The sequence below is a fragment of the Lissotriton vulgaris genome, chromosome 5, assembly GCF_964263255.1.
Source record: "Lissotriton vulgaris chromosome 5, aLisVul1.2, whole genome shotgun sequence".
NCBI lineage: Eukaryota > Metazoa > Chordata > Amphibia > Caudata > Salamandridae > Lissotriton > Lissotriton vulgaris.
In genome coordinates, this window is record NC_141693.1 from 1,575,275,510 (window position 1) to 1,575,300,042 (window position 24,533).

At 45.7% G+C, this 24,533-nt stretch overlaps 1 protein-coding gene across 2 annotated transcripts in view; it reads right to left on the reverse strand.

Annotated features, from left to right (window-relative positions):
• AJUBA (ajuba LIM protein) overlaps positions 1–24,533 on the reverse strand; it is a 55,422-nt gene that overhangs the window by 26,082 nt on the left and 4,807 nt on the right. For both annotated transcript variants that reach the window (XM_086923665.1, XM_086923666.1), the window contains exons 2-4: positions 12,341–12,442; positions 9,915–9,982; positions 1,724–1,786 (exon numbers count right to left, since the gene is read on the reverse strand). In XM_086923665.1, coding sequence (XP_086779791.1) covers positions 1,724–1,786; positions 9,915–9,982; positions 12,341–12,442 — 233 coding nt within the window. The remainder of the gene's footprint in view (positions 1–1,723; positions 1,787–9,914; positions 9,983–12,340; positions 12,443–24,533) is intronic.

Sequence of the window (24,533 nt, forward strand, 5' to 3'; positions counted from 1 at the left end):
ACCCTCACCTACCAGAGTGCATACAGCAAACAAGGAGATGATGGACGGAGCTCTGAAACTTTTAAGACACTCACCCCCAGTCACAGAACTGGGTTGAATCCATCATCGTTCTTTAGGTCACTTCGCCACCCCAGTTCAGACCCAGCCAACTGCAAATCAGTCTTGACCCAGTTCCAGTCGGAACTGCCAAGCCATGTCTTCCCTGGACCGGAAACAAGCATCCTGGAACCGGTTTCCGGGTAACACCCCTCATCAGTCAGGCTAGCTTGAATCCATTGGCAAAATGAGCAAGGGACTCACGTCTGGGCACACCCTGACAACTTAGGGCGAACAAAGCAAACACAAGGAGATCATGGACAGAGCGCTAAAACTTTTCAGAAACTCCCCCCAGTCACAGATCTGGGTCGAATCCATCATCGTTCTGGCTTGGCAGTTCGAGATGGGACTGTTCCCATGAGGGTCAGGGCCAAGACTGATTTGCATATGGCTGGGTCTGAACTGCGGTGGCGAAGTGAGCTGAAGAACGATAAACGACTAAACCCAGATCTGTGACTGGGGTTGAGTGTCTGAAAAGTTTCAGTGTTCTGTCCAACATCTCCTTGTGTTTGCTTTGTTCGCCCCAAGTTGGCAGGGAAAGCCCAGACTTGGGTCCCTTGCTCACTTTGCCACTGGATTCAAGCTAACCTGGCTGATGAGGGGTGTTACGCCGAAACCGGTCTCAGGATGCTTGTTTCTGGTCCAGGCAAGACCTGGCTTGGCAGTTCGAGCTGGACTGTTCCCATGAGGAACAGGGCCAAGACTGATTTGCAAATGGCTGGGTCTGAACTGGGGTGGGGAAGTGAGCTAAAGAATGATGATGGATTTAACTCAGATCTGTGACTGGGGTGAGTGTGTGAAAAGTTAGTTTCAGCGTTCCGTCCATCATCTCCTTGTGTTTGCTACCACAGTGCATCCCTGAAGCTCTACAAGTGCAACTCAACTTACCTGACTACAAGCCCCCAAAGCCAATCTACTTTAGCACCCTAGGTGGGGTCTGTAACACCTAAAACCTTGATTTCTACAACAGCAGAAGTCATACCTACAGCTTCACCTGTTATTACAGTATTGAGACACACACAGCTCTAGCCATGCACCTCAATACTATCCTTTAACACCTCTTGCTATTCCTGCACATACCACAATCAAAGCTCTGCAGGGTCTCTTCAGCTGTATGACATGCAACCCCTGCTCTTGCAGTACTGGGACCAGGCACTGCGCTGCAAGAATAGCCCAATAGTGACATGTAACAGGAACTGCTATTCCAAAGGTGGAACCACAATCAAAGCTCAGCTAAAGTACCTCACTCCTAACCAACAATGCCCGCTTGGCACCCACATTTGCTCTGATAATTCACATCACTCCCTACTTAGTCTCATTAATGCACTTTAATCCTGATCTGTATCCATAGTAGCACATCATGCTCTGGTAGTACTGAGACACACACACACAGCTCCTTTATGGCACCTCAATCTTCAACTTGCAGACACACACATACACAGCTCAGGTTCACAATCTGCAGGGCACCCTAAGGGGAAGAATCCTGCCAGGGTAATTCGGGGCATCCCAGGTACCTCATTAACAGCAAGCCCATCACTAGGGAACTCAAGAAGTTCTGATCTGTACCTCAAGTCTGATCTACAAATCCGTTGTCTGTAACAGCACACAACGTGTAGCAAATACTCACCTTTTCCAAAATTAGGTGTCCGCACATGCAACATTTTTCTGCAGCTTCCTGAAAGCCTGAAAACTAGAGAAAATAGAAAAATGCACCAGGTTTATGATACAACAAAAAGGGACAGGAATTTTTTACCAGTCCCCACATATTACTTACCAGTCAGCTCTCACCTATCACTAACAAGGTAGCAGTCATCATGAGGTTCATGCACATTGCTCACAAGTTTCTTTTCTCACATCATCCACCAGGCAGTCTGCACTCCTCGCTTACCAGGCAGTTCTGACATTTCTCACCAAGCAGTCCTCACACTTCACTCACAAGGAACCACTTGTCCATCACTCACCGAGTATTCCTAAACATCACTGCACATGCATTTCTAGCACAATTCTCTCGGGGTAGCTTTTGTAATATAAATGAATCCAGCATCCAAGACTAAAAGGGCAGTTTCCGGCTCCAAAGCCGCTCCTGATCTTAACATTTTAATGAATCATCTTACCTAATCTACACCTGGACTCCTGGACATCATTTAAGATTACAAAAGTAGCCATCACACATTCCTCACCAGAATTTCCACACACATCCCTCACCAGTGATTCTTAACCTATCACTTTCCAGGCAGTGGTCATATAGTACTTAACAGGCAGCCCTTGCACATTACACACCTGATGTCCCTTACAGTGTTACTACCAAAAAATATATATATAGCATATAATATAGGTTTAGTATAGAGCTAAAAATATGTGTAAGCAGGATCGATCGATCATAAGTGTCTATTTCCTGTGCATATTTCAATTCCAGTACTTGATTATGTATTCTATAGTCCCGAGCCCTGCCTTATGGAAGGAACTTAATCATTAGGAAGGCCTTAGTTTCTCTCTTAAAGGATGCTGTGTCTGGTATCTTTCTAATGGTTGGAGGAAGTGAGTTCCAGATTCTGGGGGCTGCTCCTGAGAAAGCTCTATTGTACGTTTTCTTCTTCCGGAAGATGGCTGTTCTCAACACCAGCTCCTTTGTACTCCTGGCCGGTCTGTTTCCTCCAGATAGTTCAATTTTCTGAGGAAGGTAATTAGGTGTATTGCAGTGGAGCGCTTTGTGGGTTATGCATGCCCTTTTTAGCTGGATTCTGGCTTCATAAGGTAGCCAGTTTAATGCTTTCAGGTGTGGGGATATGTGGTCAAATTTCCTCGACCCAGTGATCAGTCTTGCACCAGCATTGAGACATGCCTTCAGTGGTGCTGTTGAGATTTTTGGTAGACCTGCTAGCGTTGTACATCCATATTCAATCCTCGCGATAACTAGTGATTGAACTGCCAATTTGAGGTCCGCCTTAGATATGAATGGTTTCACTTTTCTAATCTAGTTCAGATGATAGCGGGCGCTTTTTGCCATTGAATTGATATGGGCTTTCATGTCTAGGTTCTCATCTAGTGTGATTCCTAGTGATTTCGCTGAGCCAACTAGAGTAGGGGTGCAGTCTAATGCTTTGATCATATTGGACCATTCCTTCACCTCTGTGTTTTTCTTTGGTGGTGAGATTAGTAAGAATTCCGTTTTTTGTGCGTTTAGTTTCAGATGATTGTCAGTTAGCCATTGTAGTGACATTTTTAAGGCCTCATTCATTCTCTTGATGTCTTCCATGGATGTGATCTTGATGTAAATCTGCGTGTCATCCGCGTACATGTGATAGGATATTTTAGATTTTTGAAGGATTTCTGTGAGAGGTTCGATGTAAAGGTTAAACAGTGATGGAGATAACGTAGAGCCTTGAGGGACTCCAATTGAGTTGGGGCATGCTGGTGATAGTGATTGGTTGACCAGGAATCTTTGCGTTCTATTCTGAAGGAATGATTCAAACCATTTTAGCACATTTCCAGACAGTCCCATCCTGTCCTGAAGCCTGTTCAGTAATTTTTCATGGTTTACTGTGTCAAATGCTGATGATAGGTCAAGGAGGATAAGTAGACATGTTTGATTAAGGTCTAAAGCCTGTAGTGCATCATCGACAATATGTAGGATTGCGGTTTCTGTGCTGTGTCCTGTTCTGAATCCTGACTGGCAGTCGTCTAGTAGCGAGAAGTTAGTAATGTGTTGGCTTAGTTGGTTTTGTACACATTTCTCTATTAGTTTGGCAAGGATAGGGATGTTGGTCACTGGGCGAAAGTTATTTGGATCTGCTGGGTCCGCAGTAGGTTTTTTGATGATGGGGACGACTTGACCTGTTTTTAGGCAATCTGGAAGGATCCCTTGGGATAGCGAGGCGTTTATTATTTTCGTCCAGATGGGAATCCCCATGTGGTTTATTTCTTTGAGGCATTTTGAGGGTAGTGGATCACTACAGTGGTTGTTAGGTTTGATGTTTGATAGTGTTTTGGCGATGGTATTTTGATCAAGTAGTTTGAAGTTAGCCCATTGTGCTTTGTTTTTTGTCCTAATGTGGGTGTTTTCCAAGGTGATGTTGGGTGTTCGGTTGTCCGTATTGCCAGCTTCTTTTCTGAGCTCTCTTATTAGTGTATTGGCCTTGTCTGTGAAGAATGTTGAGAACTCTTCACAACTTATTTGAGTTTTTGTAGTTTCTTGGTTGGTTTTGGACAATTTATTGGTTTGCTGTTTTAGAATCTCGAATAGTTTCCGAGGTCTGTTTTTGGCATTATCTAGTTCAGATCTGATAAATTCTTTCTTGGAATTTAGGATCTTTTTGTTGTATTCGCTCCTGATTCTTCTGAGGGATTTCAGTTCGGGAGATGATGGGTGTTGTCTCCATTTTCTTTCAGCTAGTCTTAGTTTCCTCCTTTCTTCATTCAGTGTTTCACTGAACCATGGATTTTTAAACTTCTCTGTGACTCTTTTCAGTTTTAGTGGCATCGTGGCGTTGACTATATTCGTTACTGTTTTAGTGTAATGATCTGTAAGATCCTCTACATTCTGCAAGTTGTTTGGTGGATTCAGGTTCTTCTCACAGCTCTCTACTAGTAATTCCATATTCGGATCTTCAGTGTCTCGCGTAAATTTCTTGTGTCTGGTAGGTTGTATGGTCTTATTCTTTTTCATAGTGTTTATCTGGAAGGTTATGGCATGGTGATCTGACCACTCGCACGGCTCAATTGATAGAATTGAGGTATTGTTGGTTTTTGAGATTATCCAGTCTAATGTGGCTCCTTTTACATGTGTTGGCTGCGTGCATGCTTGGTTAAGCTTTAACTCCGTTAGAAGGTCTTTCAGAGCATTAACCTGTTTGTCATCTTTGTCATTCCAGTGTAGGTTAAAATCCCCTAGAACAATGTTATTATTTTCCGTATTGGCGTTGGTGGTGAGGATTTCCATTAACTGGTCTATGAAAGTAATATTATTACCTGGAGGGTGGTAAAGCGCATGCAGATTGCATCTTTGATTATCTGCTGTTCTTATCTTGAGACTTAGGTGTTCACACGATTCGAGTGGTTCTGATAGATCTTGGCTGACCTCTATGTCTGATCGGTAAATCCAGGCAACCCCTCCCCCTGTCTTCTTCAGACTATCAAGTCTCACAATACTATACTGTGGGGGTTCTAGTAGGTCCATATACGGAGACGAGGATTCCGAATGCCACGTTTCTGTCAGGATTGTCACATCAATTTCCTTGTTCATGATGAGGTCAGCTATGTCTGATGCATGTTTTGCTGCCGATCGACAGTTAAGAAGTAGGCATTTCAGATGTTTCCCTGTGTTCCTCGTGTTCATGTTCTGAGAATCGGAGATTAGTTGGACTTGCTTTAAGTTGTTAAGATTGGCTTTCCTTTCATTTTGTCTTGATGTTCTATTAGCATCGATCTGGACTGTTCTAATTTTTTCCCCTCTGTCGCGGTTTGTAGGCTCATATTCCCGTAATAAGGATAGCGTTTCTTCTTCTGATAGGTAATTAAGGTTCCTATCCTATTTTGCCTGATTGATAAGGGTAATGCCATCTTATTGTCCTTTCTTTGAGAAATACGTAGAACTTCTCAGATGTGTTCATCTTTGGTGTGGGTGCTTACTGTCATTTCAAGCACCTTTTCCATCGCTTGTAACGTGCTTAGAATATTGTCTACTTGTGTTTGAAGCTCTTTGATTCCTCTAGAGTCTGGGCTGAGGTATTAAGGGCGTTCACCCTCGTATTTCTATATCCTCGTTTTGCAATCCCGTGTTTAAGTTTTGTCCTCTTCATCGGACATCTTCTCTTTTTGTCATTATTTCGGTTGTCTGCTCCGTCTCTGTTCACGCTGCTCTCTTTGTTTAGTGCTCTTAATACCAAGTTTGGGTGATAACTCTTTTGTGTCTTTCTAGTTGACCTTCGTGTTGTGGTAGCGTGGGGTAAGGAAGCGGTGTTATCTTCTATATCAGTTGTTTCCATATTTTTATTGGGTGCCATACTCGTCGGTGATGACATGTCCATGTTGAGAGGTGTCGAATCTTCCCTCTGAGAAGGTTTCAGGCTGGCATTCTCATATCGTGTATCCATTACAATTTTTCCTGTTTCCTTTCTGTTATTGTGGAGATGCGTTGAATCTTCTTTATGAGAGAGTACCCGGGCTATATTTGTATATTGTGTGTCCACTTCGGTTCTTACTGTGTCATTCCCCGATTTCGATCCTCCTAATCCAGTTATGTCTCCTTGATGTGTTGGCTTTAGTGGATCCTGAAGGTTTCTAGTTGGTGTGCAGTCTGTGTTGGTAGTACTGGAGGGGTCTATGGTGTCTTCTTGTGTAGTCAGGTGTCGTTGAGATCTTGAATTTTCTACGTATTCTTTTAAGGTTGAGAAGAAGTTGTCGAATTTTTCTAATTCACTGTCAGCTGCTTGTATGAGTACTATACCGTTTTTATATATAGTTATGCATAGGTTCGCTCTACTCCTTGGTGATGGTTGGCTCATAAGTTTTGTGCCATGTTGGTTATACATTTTATGTTAAGCATTTCTGTAATGGTATTCTAGTGAAGAATATCAAGTCATTCACGATAATACCCTTATCTGTGTGCGAGGGGTCCAAGATTAGCGTGTCCGGTTTTTTCCTCAATAAATTGTGTTTTAATTTTTTGGCTGCGTTCTTGGATAATTTGAATGGGTATTTTATGACATGAGCGTTCGTGCTTACCCGCTCTAAGTAATTGTCCGTCATAGTTGTTGATAGGTATGGAGTATGTTTACTTATGGCTTAAGTTTAATTATATGGATTAAGTATATATATGTATATACACACACACACACACATATATATACACACATATACAACCATTTATTTATTTATTTTTGTCTAACTACTTAGTTTGTGTTGACCTTTTCGTGTTCTCCAGACTTTCTTCCAGTATCTGTTATTGTAAAAAGTTATTTCAAGATGGCCGCCTGTTATCTGGCTTATCTGAGGGCTGTATGCCTTTCTCACTTTCAAGCAGCCTGGAAGGCCTCTTTCAGTTGCCTTTATTTGCTGCAGCTATCCTAGTCCTGGAGCTCTTTTCTCTTTCCATAGACTGGTTGTCCTCTTTTACTTTGATAACTTTGAAGACACCACTACTATTTACAGCAGCAGCAGTCATACTATCAAGAAAAGCCTTTTCACCATCACTGGATATTCCGATCGCTTACTTGCAATCACCGATAAAAGTGTCAACCTATTTACCAGGCCATAATCTGGAATCAAACTGTGAAGTCGCTATCAGCATCCAGGAACAAGCTTCGGATATGACACTGAGAAGCCCCACATTCCACTGAATTGGTTATTTTACTCAAAATCATGTTAATAATTTTAAATGATAATCTTTTTAATTTAAACTATTCAATGTAATGAAATCCAAATATTTTAAAGTTGTTAAAATGTAAAAATTGAGCAATTATTTATATAATGCATTTTTGTTTTACTAAAACGGGCTATAGCTTGTATTGGTGGAATGGGTGGCTAATGGTTTTGTATCAGGGTGAATAAATAAATATTGGGGATTATAATTAAATTGTATGTTTCAAAAGTACTATTTTTAATAATTTAAATTAATTTAAATGAAAAAATGTGGTTCACTATTTAGGCTGTTTTTTTAGTTTAGTATTTCATGTTTTTAAGGTAAAAAAATATATGGGGGTGTCTTTTGTTGTTTATCTGTGTATGAATTTTTTTTCTTTATATTTTACTAAATGTAAGATTATACATGAACCCTGACATTAGCAGAAAAATATAGTTTTGATTTTAGTCTATGTAGTCGTGAATGAAATGAAATTAAAGATTAATTTTAAAATGTATTTTTAAAAAGAATTTGAATTTAAATGTTACACGTTATTTAAAAAATATTTGTTGAATTATATATAATAATATTGATCCCAACAATATATACACTTTCTCCAGTTTTTGTGGGAATGGAATTTGAATTGTAATCCATTCCCACTCAATATATGCACTTGACCAAGGTTCGTGGATATGAGTTAGAATAGTAAATCTGACACTCAATAGCCCAACATATACACTTTCCCTAATATCTGTTGGATTAGAGTTAGAAGAGTAAACCTGGCCCCCACTATGTGCACTGTCCTCAGTGTCTGTTGGATTGGAGTCAGAATGGTACATCTCCCCAATCTTTACAGTTTCCACAATGAGTGTTGGATTGGAGTTAGACTAGTAAATGTGATCCCTCTGAAATATATGCTCATTTCTCAGTGTTTGTGGGCTCGTTATTACAATAGTAAATTATAATCCCCAGCCCCAATATATGTCTTTTGCCCCCTATCTGTCGAACTGGAATTAGAAAAATATACCCGATACCATCCCCCAAACATGCACTTTTCCCAATATCTGTTGGAATTAAGAGTAGTGAATCTGGATTATCTCCCTGCCCCTCAAATATATCCACTGTCCCCAATGCCTGAGTGACTGTTTTTAGAAAAGTACATTAAACCCCATTATTTATGCTCCTTTTTCCAGTGTTTATGATACTGGAGTTAGAAAAGGACTTTCCCCAATGTTTATCGAAGAAGTGTTAGATTAATAAATATTACCCTCCAAAATTTGCTTTTCTAAAATGTTAGTGGCACTGGAGTTAGAGCAGTGAATCTGCATAATGGAATAAATATATCAAATTAACACCCATTTATCTAAGGTTATCTATATTTGTGCTCTATTTTAAACTTTTTAAATTATGTTATAAATATGTATTACCTGTGTGGAATATCTTTAAAACGTATGTATGTTAGACAAATAATATTCATGATCAGATTACATTTTTTCATGAATAATGCATACATTTTGGGTTTATAAAATTTTAATTTCAAATGTTAATTATAAAATACATTTCCATCATTCTTAATTTTCATTTTGAATATAAAAAAAATTGTTATAAATGTAGATCAGTTTTTCGTGCCAAGACAAAAGCACGATGTATGTTGTGCTTATGTCTCAGCACGCCTCATAGAGTAAAAAACATGCATTAAAGGCAGTCTATAAAAGGTCATGCCAGAGAGAAACCTAACAACTGTTAAGAACGCTCGATAAAGGAGATGGGATTTCAAAGAAGCCCGAAAAAGATGCAACGTGAAAGAGTTATATATGTAGATCAGATTTTAGTTAATGTTAATAGTTACTGAAAAATTTACTATAACTTATATTGTAATAAAAGTCGTTTTAAAAATTGGTTGATTTGTATAATGTATTCATTTTTATTAAAAAAATTAAAGCATAATATTTATATTTTACATTTTAGAGATTGTATATTTAGAAAATTATATTTGGTCTGCTTGGAAAAATATTCGAAAATATTATAATAAAAAAACTACATAATTACATGTGTACCATATTATATGGATTTTTAAAAAAAAACCTTTATTCAATTTTTGTGTACACTCTAATATTGTAATCAATATTATGGTAAAAGCTAATATTTTTCAGAAATACTATACTTTTGTAAACTAGATTTTGGTAGTTGATGTTTGTAATTACTATATTTTGCTGTTATATTTGTACTTTAGTTTTGTGTCATTATTTTATAAGTACGTAAACTCATTTTTGTTTGCTTTTAATACTTTTGACATATTTTTTTTTGTCAGGATATTTTTGTGTCCTAGGTTTGACATACAGTGATTTCTTACATATCAATCACGAAGTCGCTCTCACACACCACTCACCTAGGAATCCTCACATAGGCTGTCCTCTCAAAACACACACCATGCAATCCTCATTAATCACTTAACATGGCGGCCTTACAAAGTACTCACCAAGTAGTCCTCTTCACAGTACACCGAACCCTTTACGTTATAGAAGGCCTTCTCCCTCAGAGTGCGTCCTACAGAAGAGTGAGAGCAAAGAAAATCTGAGCACCATGGGCAGCCTCTCAATTTCTAATCTATGCACCTCTCTCCCAACCTTCCTCTCGACATAAAGTAATCACTCACTCTGCTTCTCTCCCTCCCATTTCTCTCTCTTTAACCCTTCTCGGAGAGTGACTGAAAGATGCGCGTCCTCAGACGATGGGGGCAGGTGGGGATAGGTGCCACCTAGTTATCGCACCCGATTGCAGCTCTCAAGCTGGTTTAGGTTGGGTTGTTCTGCTTTCTGGGCGTAAACAGGGCCTTGGGAGCGCCTTCGGCCAGATACACTTCCTCGACAAACTTTCCTTATTTCCCCGCTAACCGGTACAGTCTTTTGCGTCTTCTCTCTTCTCCCTGGGGGTGGGTTGGGAGCACGATAGGAGATACCTTGGGCACCTCCATTCTCCTAAATCCTTCTGCTTCCCAGAATCCTCTAGTGTGGATTTCTGGGATAAATGTATTTCCAAATCCCAGACGGCTGCCACATCATTGTCTATGAGAGATTCCCAACCTAACATGGCGGCACCACTAACTTTCAGGCAATTTCCTGCTTAAAGGGTATGGAAGGAAGGGATTCCTTTATTCCTTGCATCACATTACTTCGTCAGTCCTGTCAATGTGTTTCCTCGCTTCAGACCTTCTCTAGGGGATTCATGGAATAGTCCGTCTCTAGCTGTTCCTGGCTGCTCCAAGTTTTCCTCCTGCTTTCTACTGCATCTTGAAAGTGTTTAATCTCTTCTTGATTGGCTCTATTCATCCACCACCACCGAGTAGGAGTTTTTTCCCCTTGAGCCTTTTCCTCAGTTCGGGGCTCTTTCTGAAAGGCATCATCTGCTTAGGCACTATCTAGTGTCGGCATCACCTTGACTACTGAAAGGGGTCGCCCTTATCTCTGGCAGACCAAGACCGTTAAAACCTAAGCATAGCCAGAGGCCCCTCGCTAGGGGCATAAGTCCCCTGATACCTAGCTATGTATCACTTGGGAGGAATGTGACTAGCACTGGGCTTTTCAGTAAGCAATCACCCTCTTCATGTGCGTTAGTCCAAGAAGTTATTTTTTGTGTGTATGTTGTGCATGTACGTTATGCCTTTGTCTCAGTGCTCCTCAGAGAGTTATAAACATGCTTTAAAGACAGTCTATAAAAGGTCATGCCAGAGAGAAACTGTTAGTAACGCTCGCTAGAGGGGGTGGTATCTCAAAGATCCCTTAAAAAGATGCAACATGAAAGAGGAGCTTACGGACAAGAGTAGCAAAAGGTTTGAATCGAGTGTGCACACCTGAAGCGGTGCTGGGGACCAGCCTAAACTGGGGGTGGCGGGGCAAAGAGTAGGGAGCAAGAAGGGACAAAGAGTCGAACGGGAGGAGTAGGATAAGGGATGGGGGAGCAGACGTTGAATATATTTAAAGACCATTCATAAGAGGCGGAATTGGAGAAGAGGAGAAAGAAACACAGAGAAGAAAGATGAAGTGAGGAGAGGGTTGACCTGTGGGGGCATGAAGGGGGGAAAAAAGACAGGTATCAGAGTTGAGGTGTTAGAGGAGCAAGCGAATAGGCAGAAAGAGCAATCAGCATGCTGGACCATCGGTGGTCAAGATGGGATGAAATTGGCACAGAAAATTGATTATTGGTGGCCGGAACAGATACATTTTGAATAGAAGGTGATGCCAAATTGTTGATGGGGAGGGAGAAAGGTGTCAAGGGGAAAAAAGTTGGAATGGGTAGAGAAACAGTGAGGGGAGGTTGCAAGGAAGAAAATAATGTCAGCTTCACTGATCGAAGTGCAATGTGTGGAGAAGACACAGGAGATTATATTGAGAGATGCCTCGAGCTCTAAGAGGGGCGCCCTGATGGAAGCTGACAGGGCACCTGGGGGCAGACGGGAAGTCGAAGGCACTGGAGGAGCGCCCACGTGTCAAAACAGCTCTTGGTACTCTGGTCTCACTGTCACAGTAGAGCACCTTTGACTAACAGGATCCCCAAAGCCAGGAAATGGCGCCCAAACGGACAAAGACGGGCGACTCCGAACAAGAAGTAGTGATGACTGTGCTCGCCGGCAGAGTAGACTGCAGTCTTGACGGGGCCATCGGGGGGGGGGGGGGGGGGGGGGGTGACGTATCGGGCTGGGAATGTGCGGAATGTTTGTTTTCCTCCCTCCTCATGATCCATCCCTCTGCGCACCTCCCTCCAAGCTGCACCTTTCGCGCCCGATCGGTCTCTCTCCCCCTCGCCTTTCTAGCCAAGCAGAGCCGTCTCTCTCCAACCCTAAATCCCTACCCCAGGGGTACACCGTTTCTGACACCCCCAAACACGGCGCCCCGTTCCCTCACTCACCGCAGGTAGCGCAGACGAAGCATTGGGTGTGGTAGAGGCTGTCCTGAGCCTGGCAGGCATTATTCACCCCGTAGATGCCCTTATTGCATTTTATGCACGTGCCTGTAAGAGGGAAGGAGAGAGTGGGGTGTGAGCAGCCTGTCCATTGGAAACCACAGTGTCCACAGCTCACAGCCGGGCAGGCAATGTGACCGTCTGCAACATCGGCATGTGTACGGGAACCAAGTGACTTCGTCCGCCCAGAGACATAACAGCCACGCAGTTTCATTTAACATAAATTAACTACCTATTTTTTTGGGATCGTAATATGGGTTCACTCCAGTGGATCCATGGAACTAACACACCTGAAAGCAAAGATTTGTTAAAAGTACAGCTCAGTATTAAAGAACAATATCCTTGGGGACATTGAGTCATTGGTCAATTTTCGGCTGAATATCAATACTAATCTGTAAACATCTTATAACATACATCACTGTCAAATTAGAACCTGAAAAGCTTGAGGGACTAATAAGGGATATAAGTCACAACACCTGCGTTCGACAGTGGGTATACTTTGTGGACTGGTCCAGTTTCAAACACAAAGCAAGAAATGGTTTCTTTTTCTTTTGTGTAGTGAAATTGTTTTTCAAGCTTCCTTGCATCACAGAGAACAGACAGTGCATGGGATTCAGCAGCGCAACCCTTGCTCTTGGGCACAGGTACAGCACGGACAGCAGCAACGCAACCACAAATACACCCTGCGCTCCCATCCGTCTCCGCTTACCACTCAAACGCATAACAGAAAAGACAGAACCTACTGGCCTTGTTGGTGTGGTTGCCCATGCTGTGTAGCATAACCCACTGCTGCACTGTCAAGCCAGACCTAAAAAACACAAGGCCCTGATTGTAAAACCTCTTCTTTTGGAGCACTCTGGTTTGTAATTTAAATAGACACACAAACGTGCACACTCTCCTACGTGCTTTTCATGTGACGCCACTCGATTTCATTACGGTCCAAGCAAACCTTTCCCACTGATGTCCTATCTTTTCCATCCCACCTTCACTGCCAATGCCATGGTCACACATCTCTCCTGTGACCTTATTGATCAATCCGTCACTTGTCATTCCCCCTCCCCCGTCCACTCAGTACTCATTCCTCCTTATACATCCTAAATCCATTGAATTACTACTCAGCTTGAAGAAGCCCCTGCTACTCCGTGCTCACACTCTCAGCTGAACGATGGATTAAACCCAGAACTTTGTGACTGGGGGTGAATGTTTGCATTGTTCAGCCTTCCATCCATCATTTGTTTCCTTTTGCATTTGTCCCCTTAAGTGGGAAGGGTATGCCCAGACATTGGTCCCGTGCTAACTGCGCCATTGAATTCAAGCTAGTCTGGCTGATGAGAGGTGATGTCCCGAAACCGGCCCCAGGATGCTTGTTTCCTGTCCAGGGAGGACCTGGCTTGGCAGTTAGGGCTGGACTGTTTCCATTTTTTAATATACCAACCTAGGAGCATAATAAATTATTGAGGCCCACTAGCACAGTATTTTTAACCACTTACACCCACCCCACTACACCACACTTCTGCACCACACATAGTCCTTCACAATTAAGTGCTCCTACGTAATTCGCAAGTCGTAGCACGCCCCTTTTCGTAGAGAACTGGGATGGCCCCAATGATGAAGCATGTCACCGTGGGGAAACCCCGGTGAGTGAGGGGACTCTAGAAAGAAAGCTTTCTTTCTTTTTTTGGCTCCACTTATTACTTTGGTGAGCAGCACCAAACATAAGACAGGTCTCGGAACCCAGGAGTGTGGGCTACTACTTTCATTCACTGTTTCCATGAGGAACAGGGTCAGGACTGACTTGCATATGGCTGGTTCCAAACAGGGGTGGTGGGCAAAAGAATGATGGATTAAACTCAGATCTTTGTAACTTGGGATGAATGTTTGCATTGTTCAGCATTCCCTCCATCATTTGTTTTCTTTTGTACTGGTAACCACAAGCAAAGACGTTCTATACCTCAATGAGCATTGATCAGTCCTTAAATGTTTCTAGTCAAGCTACAGAGAAAGAGCCCAAAACTTCGAACCTTCCTCCTTTCTGCTGTGCACCTTCATCCCCTTGGGTTGCTGTTGACTGTGATATACTCCTTCACCAGTGTGTAAAAGTATACCTCCAAATTCCAGTATTTGACAAGAACCTTCTTATACTAAGTGTGACAGCAAACATCCACCCAACCCTGTGCCACAACCGCCCCCGCTGTAGTTTTCAGAAGTTGCGACACTCTACTGGCCTATTGCAGACAAGTCCTACGGCAAGGCAGACGCAACTCCTGCTGTGCCGATTGGAGTGTCATGGCTTCTGATGCCATCAGTAGAGGCGACAACAAACAGTGGCCCACAGAGACTGCCAGGCGGACACGAATTGTAGAATTTGATCAGTCTCAAAGGTGTAGTTCTCAATAGGCACCACAGTGAGAGACCAGGAGACTCAGTCACAGCATGGCTCATGCCTGGCTTTGCTCTCTCGGTCAGTCCACTTCTTTGGGGTGTTGCTCACACCGGGAACATGCTGAGCTTCTCCACCTGGTCAGCCTCTCTTCCTGCAGACACCTTCCCTCTCTCTGCAGGCAGGCTACTAGACACTAGCCATACCCTCAGCTCCTCCAGCAAACAATGCAGACTTTAGGTCACCTCTGGGAGACTGGATGTCAGGCTTGGTCACACAGCAGTCCTTAGAGTACTCTGGGGAGTACTCCTTCCTTACTCATGAAGAACATGAAACTAAAACAAAGGGAGATGGTTTGGATTCCACTTTATACATATTTTCCAGACAGGGATGTGTATCCACTGTTTAACCTTCAGAAAAGGTTTTGGTTGGTTCTCCTTTCAATTGTTCTTCTCAGGCTTCTCTTCATACACAGCCTTTTGCGTAAAGTAATGCTTCTCAGAGCAGGTAGCACTAAGTCTGGTGCCCACAACACAGGCGCAATGTAGTGTGGGCATTTTTGCATTTGGCTGGCATCAGCCTTTCTGAAGCAGTAATTGGAGAGAGACAAAAGGGCAGGCCTGTCTTAGAAATATCCTCATCTTGAACAACAGAAACAGCAGTCCAACCTCTTAGCCTACCATCAAACAAATGGCAGTGCTCAGAAAGTACTGATCTGCATATTCTTTATAACAAAGTCGTAAGGGAATTTCTAAAGGTAGTCCTGTCTTCATCCTCCTCATGCCATTAGGTCTATTTGTCACTCCTCCCGCAACAGTGATGCCGGCAACACTGTTCCGCTGTTTGGGAAGCTACCCATATCCTCCATCCTGTGCCTTGCCAAACTCCCCCTACGCTGCACGACACTACCTACTATGATTGTGTCACAAAAGGCACAAGAGTTATCCCAGCCATAATGAATGTGTGACCACAACCAACCAGTGTCTCACAACACCTCGTCCAAGAATGAAACAGCAAGAGCCACACAACAGTGTTGCCCCCAACACACAGTGGCAGAAACTCCAACTCCAATGTCCCCACGGCCTCACCATTCGTAAACCTCTACCTCGCCTTTCCCGAGCACAATGAGTACAACATTTCTTGATGTAGCAAAACTCTTTTCTAAACGTAATTAAAATCCTGGAAATCAACTTCCCTTTCATATTTCTCCTATTTTCACCTCATGACGTCTCTACTTGTGGCTAATACCAGCCACATTATTTGACAGCAAACTCTTCGATACACCAATAACATCTACACTGCAGTGTGAATGCAAACTTTGCCCACAAAAGTAGATGGCTGGAACCATTACTCAGAAGTGTGACTTGTATGACTGAGACCCCCAAATGTTTTCAATGTCACTCAATTCAATTCCAATGTCACTCCAACCCCCACAGTGTGACTCACAACCCCTTTGCTGTGTGGCAGCACTCTCCCCTAATGATACAACAGCCCTCCACACACCACAGTGTGACAGCACCCTACCAGGTGGAGCAATCCTAGCGTGCATCACAAACACCACTTTCTATGTGACATGACCACCCGATGTGTAACAAATATCAGACCCTGCTCCCCCATCCGGGCTATGTAACAACCGCGGGGCTTGATGAGGAGTGCCCCAGAGGGGTAGGCACTATCTAAAATCCAACACCCAAATGTTCTGTGTTTGTCGAGTGATATCAATGGCAGCCAATCTGAGTTTTTCCTCAGTAATGGCAAACTAGCTTGAGTTTGAGCAGTGTTTTGGACTTTCGGGGGCCCATTCAATCAGGCCCTGAGTGTAACAGCCCCACTGAAGAGCACAACAGTAAACCTCACACCTCAGTGTACAGTGCGACCACAAATCCCTGGCAGCTGCGCCTCTGTCTCTGATCAGGGGCCCAGACAGGCCCTCCACAGCAGCTGGGCTGTTGTTGAGTCGTACTCCTGCCACGCCTCAGGTGAATCACTTGGGCTCCATTTCTTGATGGGGAGGGTGCGTGTAGACCGACGGGGCTACGAAAGCTCTCCAGTCGTTTGCGGGATGGGGTGCTGCTATCGAGGAGCCCCCATACCTGACAGAGTGCCTGGAGAATGCTGGGCTCTCAGTAAGTTACAGGTATCACTGACGCCAGCAGACCCCCTCCGCCCCCGTGACTCCGGGTGGGCGGGCGCTGGCACGCCGCCGCCGAGGCATGCCGGGCATTCCTGCGGGCAGAGGCCGCCGCCGGGCGTGTGGGGGCACGGGCGCCCGCCGCACTCGAGGACTTGCTAAGACAGGCCGCGGCCCGGGCGGCTGCAGCCCGCCTCGGATTCCTGCGGTGTCCGGGAGGGCGGGCGGGCGCACCTTCACAGGAGCGCCGCCGCACCGCCCTTCACACACCGAGGGAGCCTGGGGCGCTTCACCCGGGCCCAGCACTCTGGCTACACCCCGCGGAGCACGTGCGCCGAGACTGTCCCAGAGCCGCAGGTTCATAGCCTCGGGCCCCGGCCGCAGAGCCCTCTCCTGCGCTCCCATCCCGCCAGGATCGAGTAACATCCTCGGAGCCAGATCTCCTGCATCATACGTCAGTGATCGACTCACACCATCCCGCAGAGGCGCGGGTGCTCTTGCACCATCCCACAGGGCCATCACTCCTGCAGCATCCGATTTAGCGATCCTACGTCAACATGCATACGTCATCACTCACACCATCCTGAGAACCTAACGCTAAAGAGTATATTTTTTTCCTCTGGACTTTTATACAGAGTGAACTTGACCCGAAGGTATCGGATATCAGAGCGCTTTACACGAGCACCAGTTGTTACATAAGGACACATTCATTTTCGGTAGGCACAGGGAGATTAAGTGGTTTGCCCAGAATTCATGATGTTGAGCGTCCCTGCCAAAACTCGAACTGGTTCCTCAGATTTTAGGTCGACAACCCTAGCCCTTAGGCCACATCCTCTCCCTATCCTCAGCATCCCACGTTTTGCAACCATGGGTCTTTGGCCACGCCCAGGCCCTGGCACACCCCAAGAACTTGCACTCACGCTATTCCGAGGGTCAGCCCTCTCAAGCCACCTACACCATTCCGGAGACACTATACTCCTCTTATACCACCCACAGCGCTTTTTACAACACTCAAGGCCAAGGCTTTTAGTTCATATCCACCGACAGCCTTGCCTCCCCACAAAATAAGCACCATGTAATCTCCAAGGCCCGAGTTTATACACCAGCCCAAAAGCAAATCCTCCTGTACCACCCTCCAAGCCAAAGCTCTTAAAGCAGCCATGCAACCAGCGCCCCTACACCATCCCAAGAGCCAGCAATCCCAGTCTGACCCAAAGACAGTGCTTCTACACCATCCCAAGAGGCAGCAATCCCAGACTGCCCCAAAGCCTGCGCTCTCACCATCACAAAACCTGCGCTTCTACACCATCCCAAGAGGCAGCAATCCCAGACCGCCCCAAAGCCTGCGCTGTCACACCATCACAAAACCTGCGCTTCTACACCATCCCAAGATAGCAATCCCAGTCTGTCCCAAAGACTGCGCTCTCATACCATCACAAGAGCCAGCATTCCAGACCGTCCCAAAGCCTGCACTCTCACACCTTCCCAAAGTCTGCGCTCTCACACCATCCCAAAGCCTGCGCTCTCACACCACCCCAAAACCCTTCGCTCTTACACCATCACAAAAGCCAGCAAGCCCAGACCGCCCCAAAGGGTGGTTTCGGTGATGGTAGCACCCTGTGCGACAATCCTTGGCGCTCCCTCATGAACTCCTCATCAAATTTCCTCATTGCCACCGGGACAAAGTGCCCCTCATCTCTCCATAGCCCCTCTCACACACAGATCTCATTTATTGTAAATGACTGGTTAAGGTTGGGTTTACTAATAAGAACATATATCTACCCAAACCAACCCTTTTAAGCAACATTAGGAATAGATAATGAAAGATGGGAGAAAAAATGCATAACTTCGTAACCTATTTTATGCAGTTTGCATGAAGCTCTTTGAAGACAGTTCATAGCAGTCACTGTTCTATATTAGGGTTGTATCTTATGAACTGCAGAAACAAAAGGTTCTCTGTGATGAAAACAAATAATCCACTCAGCTAGCCACATACATTACAGATCTGTGACCTGCACGGTATGAGTTATTAGCAGCATATTAACCCTTTGTGCTACCTCATGGTGAGCCAAAACTGCCACTGGACAACACTCTGATTTCTCTGTCTAGAAAGAACATTAATCACAAGAGTTAGCTTGACATTTTAATTGCTGCCTGACAGCTGGACGCACAAGGAACTCAGCAGCAGGTGCTTTTAAATGGTAAGTTATTGCTAAACAAAGCGCTCCTCCTTCAGGTCAGTGCCCACCTCACAAAAGGGTGCAGCCCCAGACCGTCCCAGAGCCTGCGCTCACACCATCACAAGAGCCAGCATCCCCAGACCATCACAGAGCCTGCGCTCTCAAACCATCACAAGAGCCTGCGCTCTCAAACCATCACAAGAGCCAGCATCCCCAGACCATCACAGAGCTCTCAAACCATCACAACAGCCAGCATCCCCAGACCATCACAGAGCCTGCGCTCTCAAACCATCACAACAGCCAGCATCCCCAGAGCTCTCAAACCATCACAACAGCCAGCATCCCCAGACCACCCCAGAGCTCTCAAACCATCACAACAGCCAGAATCCCCAGAGCTCTCAAACCATCACAACAGCCAGAATCCCCAGACCATCCCAGAGCTCTCAAACCATCACAACAGCCAGCATCCCCAGACCATCACAGAGCCTGCGCTCTCAAACCATCACAACAGCCAGCATCCCCAGACCACCCCAGAGCTCTCAAACCATCACAACAGCCAGCATCCCCAGACCATCACAGAGCCTGCGCTCTCAAACCATCACAACAGCCAGCATCCCCAGACCACCCCAGAGCTCTCAAACCATCACAACAGCCAGCATCCCCAGAACATCCCAGAGCTCTCAAACCATCACAACAGCCAGCATCCCCAGACCATCCCAGAGCTCTCAAACCAATCCAACATCCCAGACCATCACAGAGCTCTCAAACCATCACAACAGCCAGCATCCCCAGACCATCCCAGAGCTCTCAAACCATCACAACATCCCAGAGCTCTCAAACCATCACAACAGCCAGCATCCCCAGACCATCCCAGAGCTCTCAAACCATCACAACATCCCAGACCATCACAGAGCCTGCGCTCACACATCACAAGGGCCAGCATTCCCAAACCGTCCCTAAGCCTGCAGTATCATACCATCTCAAGGGCCAGCAATCCCAGACTGCCCCACAGCCTGCACTCTCACCATCACAAGCACCAGCTACAGCTCTCCCCACAATAGGTAGAACTACGCAGTGCAAATGCTAGTATGTCGACTGCGTGGCCACAGCTTTTACACCACTGCTAAAGGCCCCCTCACACTCTTTCACTCCATCTTCGAAGCCACAGCCCCTAAACCTTCCTCGTAGACAGCACTCCTTCACCGTCCACAGAACCAGCAGCGTTCCTCCACTGGCCTCACGCGAGAGCACTGTCCGCCATTCCCACGGTCAGCCTCTTACGTCATCTTCCTCGGCTACCATCTATGGCACCCTCCAGGGAGTGCTAAGACGAGCAGTGCTCCTGGACGCTAAATACAATGGCGTTTAACGCCATTCTCACAGTGGGCGCTTTAACGCCATCGCCATTCCCCAGCTGGCCTTCCTGCCTCAGAGCCAAAGATCACACACCGCCTCCCAGAGCTAGCGCCTGCGCATCTCTGTCCGAGTTAGCAAGCCTACATTCCCCTGCCTAACTCACATGCACCCGCAGGGCTGGCTCTCCCACAAGGCCCCACAGCAATGGCTGCTACACAATTGTGAAGTGCAAAGTGCCACTAAAATGTCTACCCTGCAGGCAGCACTCCCACAGTGATCTTACAAAACCAGAGCAAACCCCTCGTGTTCTCTCCATATTTCCTATGCTAGCCCACACAGCTTCAAAATCCGCACTCACTGGCTGGGTGGATGAAGGAAGCTTGCAATGATCTAGCCAATTGTAAGGGACATTTGTCCCTGTACTTATCAAGAAGGTTTTGATTACCTGAGGTCATTATCAACCATTACCATTTGTAGCTCTGCGCTCAGTTTTATCAGAATTGTTCTTTTAATTAGGAAACGTTATGAATCATGAACAAATTTTACTGATTTTATGTAACTCAATATCAATTTTTGTGTACTGTTTGCTAAAACTTTTTGTATTTTAAAATGAATGTACAAATTTTCTTGTAAGCTTTTATGATTCTTTTGAATCGAATAAAGTTATTTAAACGGAAACTGAACTGGTGCTTCCCTGTGTCAGAGCATGAAGCTTGCACTGGTGCTTCCGTGTGCCAGAGTAGGAAGCTTGCACTGGTGCTTCCCTGTGTCAGAGCAGGAAGCTTGCACTGGTGCTTCCCTGTGTCAGAGCAGGAAGCTGGAACTGGTGCTTCCCTGTGTCAGAGAAGGAAGCTTGCACCGGTGCTTCCCTGTGTCAGAGCAGGAAGCTTGCACTGGTGCTTCCCTGTGTCAGAGCAGGAAGCTTGCACTGGTGCTTCCGTGTGCCAGAGTAGGAAGCTTGCACTGGTGCTTCCCTGTGTCAGAGAAGGAAGCTTGCACTGGTGCTTCCCTGTGTCAGAGCAGGAAGCTTGCACTGGTGCTTCCCTGTGTCAGAGCAGGAAGCTTGCACTGGTGCTTCCGTGTGCCAGAGTAGGAAGCTTGCACTGGTGCTTCCGTGTGCCAGAGTAGGAAGCTTGCACTGGTGCTTCCCTGTGTCAGAGAAGGAAGCTTGCTCTGATGCTTCCCTGTGTCAGAGCAGGAAGCTTGCACTGGTGCTTCCGTGTGCCAGAGTAGGAAGCTTGCACTGGTGCTTCCCTGTGTCAGAGCAGGAAGCTTGCACTGGTGCTTCCGTGTGCCAGAGTAGGAAGCTTGCACGGCTGGTAGAAACCAGTCTCTGCATGATGGAAGCGTGCATTACTGGCAGATCACTACCAGTTTTGTGTGTATCGCGTGTACTTTGTGTTGTTGATGGTGTGTGAGTGAAACTTGCACTCGTGTTGCCAGCACTCACTGGGTGGTGTGTGAGAGAGCGAAGGCTCTGACCGCTGCTGTGTATGAGATACATTTCTGTTTGTGGGTTTTTCCTTTCCGCTGCCCACACTGTATCTGTTTTGTATGTGAGTGAGACTTGCAAAGCTTTTGTTTGTTCTGTGTGAGGGAGGCTTACTCGATTGCTGCCCAAACTACGAGAAGAAAATGAGTTATGTTAGCATTTCATTTTGTCTTGCTGCCTTTTTGTTGGAACTCCTTGCACTGCCAGTGCAGCAGTTTCTCTGAATGTGAGGGGATTCTGCACGTGCTGTCGAGGCTCACGGATTGCCATCACTGCTCCCTGCTGCTGTCGGCGGACTTGAACTGTTCTACCTGATGGATCGATACTTGAACTGCCCGTGACTTTTCTGTGTGTAGGGGAAGTGTGCAGCCCTGCTCTCCATTCTTTCGTGCATAAGGGCAGAGTGCCTGCAGATTACCAATCAGAATGGAGTGTGGGCGTGAAGGATGCTGACCTGTCCGGTGTACCAGGGAAGATGGCACTGTTTCCGCCTTATGCTATTTGTCTTCTCTGTTTGGTGTGAGTGAAGGAAGCTTGCACTAGTGCTTTCGGTGCTATACCCGTCCTCTCTGTGTCAGTGGTGCTTGATTTGCTGCAGCCTGTGCCCTCCTAATTCTGTGTGGCTTGAACCCTGCTCTGCAGTTGGGCAGTACCTGTGCGTGTAAGAAGGAAGCTTTCCCTCGTGCAGCCCTTGCAGTGCCTGTTAGGGGTATGAGAATGGTGTCGAATATAGGGCACCTCCCATATTTGTGAGGGACGTTTGTCCTGCTGTTTCCCTTCTTACACCTGTTTTGTGTGAGAGTGAAGCTTCCACTTTTGCGGCCTTTGATACCCCTGTTCTGTGCGCTATCGGGGAGGGTGTACTACTGCTATCCACTTTATAGCTCCACAGTTAGTGAAGGAAGCTTGCACTGCTGCTGACTCTGCTCTATGGTGTGCATGTGAGAATGAATACCAAAATACTGTGTTCTAGCTGCACAGTTAGTGAAGGAAGCTTGCTCCGCTGCTGCCTCTGCTCTATGTTATGCATGGGTGAATGAATACCAAAATACTGTGTTCTAGCTGCACAGTTAGTGAAGGAAGCTTGCTCCGCTGCTGCCTCTGCTCTACGGTATGCATGTGATAATGAATACAACGCTGCCGTATTCTAGCTGTACAGTCAGTGAAGGAAGCTTGTGCTGATGCCTCTGCTCTATGGTATGCATGTGATAATGAATACAACGCTGCTGTATTCTAGCTGTACAGTCAGTGAAGGAAGCTTGCACTGCTGCTGCCTCTGCTCTACGATATGCATGTGTGAATGAATACAATGCTTCAGTGTTCTAGCTGCAGTTAATGAAGGAAGCTTGCGCTGCCGCCACCTCTGCCTTATGGAATGCATGTGTTAATGAATACAACGCTGCTGTGTTCTGGCTGCGCAGTTAGTGAAGGAAGCTTGCACTGCCGCCACCTCTGCCTTATGGAAAGCATGTGTGAATTAATACAACGCTGCTGTGTCTAGGGGTACAGTCAGTGGAGGAAGCTTGTGCTGCTGCTTCTGCTCTATGGTATGCACATATGACTGAACACAGTGTCCTAGCTGCACAGTTAGTGAAGGAAGCTTGCACTGCTGCCACCTCTCCTCTATGTTATGCATGGGTGAATTAATACAAAGCTACAGTGTTCTAGCTGCACAGTTCGTGAAGGAAGCCTACACTACTGCTGCCTCTGCTCTATGGTATGCATGTGTGAATGTATGCAATGCTACTGTGTTCTAGCTGCACTGTTAGTGAAGGAAGCTTGCGCTGCTGCCGCCTCTGTTCTACGGTATGCATGTGTGAATGAATACAACGCTACTGTGTTCTAGTTGTACAGTTAGTGAAGGAAGCTTGCGCCACTGCCACCTCTGCCTTATGGTATGCATGAGTGAATGAATACAACGCTTCTGTGTTCTAGCTGCACAGTTAGTGAAGGAAGCTGGCACTGCTGTGTCTGCTCTACAGTGTGCATGTGCAAATAAACACAATGCTGCTGTGTTCTAGGGGTACAGTTAGTGAAGGAAGCTTGCACTGCTGCTGCCTCTGCTCTATGGTACGCATGTGCGAATGAATACAACACTACTGTGATCTTGCTGCACAATTAGTGAAGAAAGGCTTGGACTGCTGCCGCCTCTGTTGTATGGTATGCATGTGTGAATGAATACAACGCTACTGTGTTCTAGTTGTACAGTTTGTGAAGGAAGCTTGCGCCAATGCCACCTCTGCCTTATGGTATGCATGAGTGAATGAATACAACGCTTCTGTGTTCTAGCTGCACAGTTAGTGAAGGAAGCTGGCACTGCTGCTGTCTCTGCTCGATCATATGCATGTGTGAATGAATACAAAGCTGCCATGCTTTAGCTGCACAGTTTGCGAGGAAGCTTGCGCTGCTGCCGCCCGCCTCTGTTATATGTTATGTATGGGTGAATGAATACAAAGCTGCCGTGTTCTAGCTGCACAGTCAGTGAAGCAAGCTTGTGCTGCTGCCTCTGCTCTATGGCATGCATGTGTGAATGAATACAATGCTGCTGTGTTCTAGCTGCACTGTTAGTGAAGGAAGCTTGACCTGCTGCTGCATCTGCT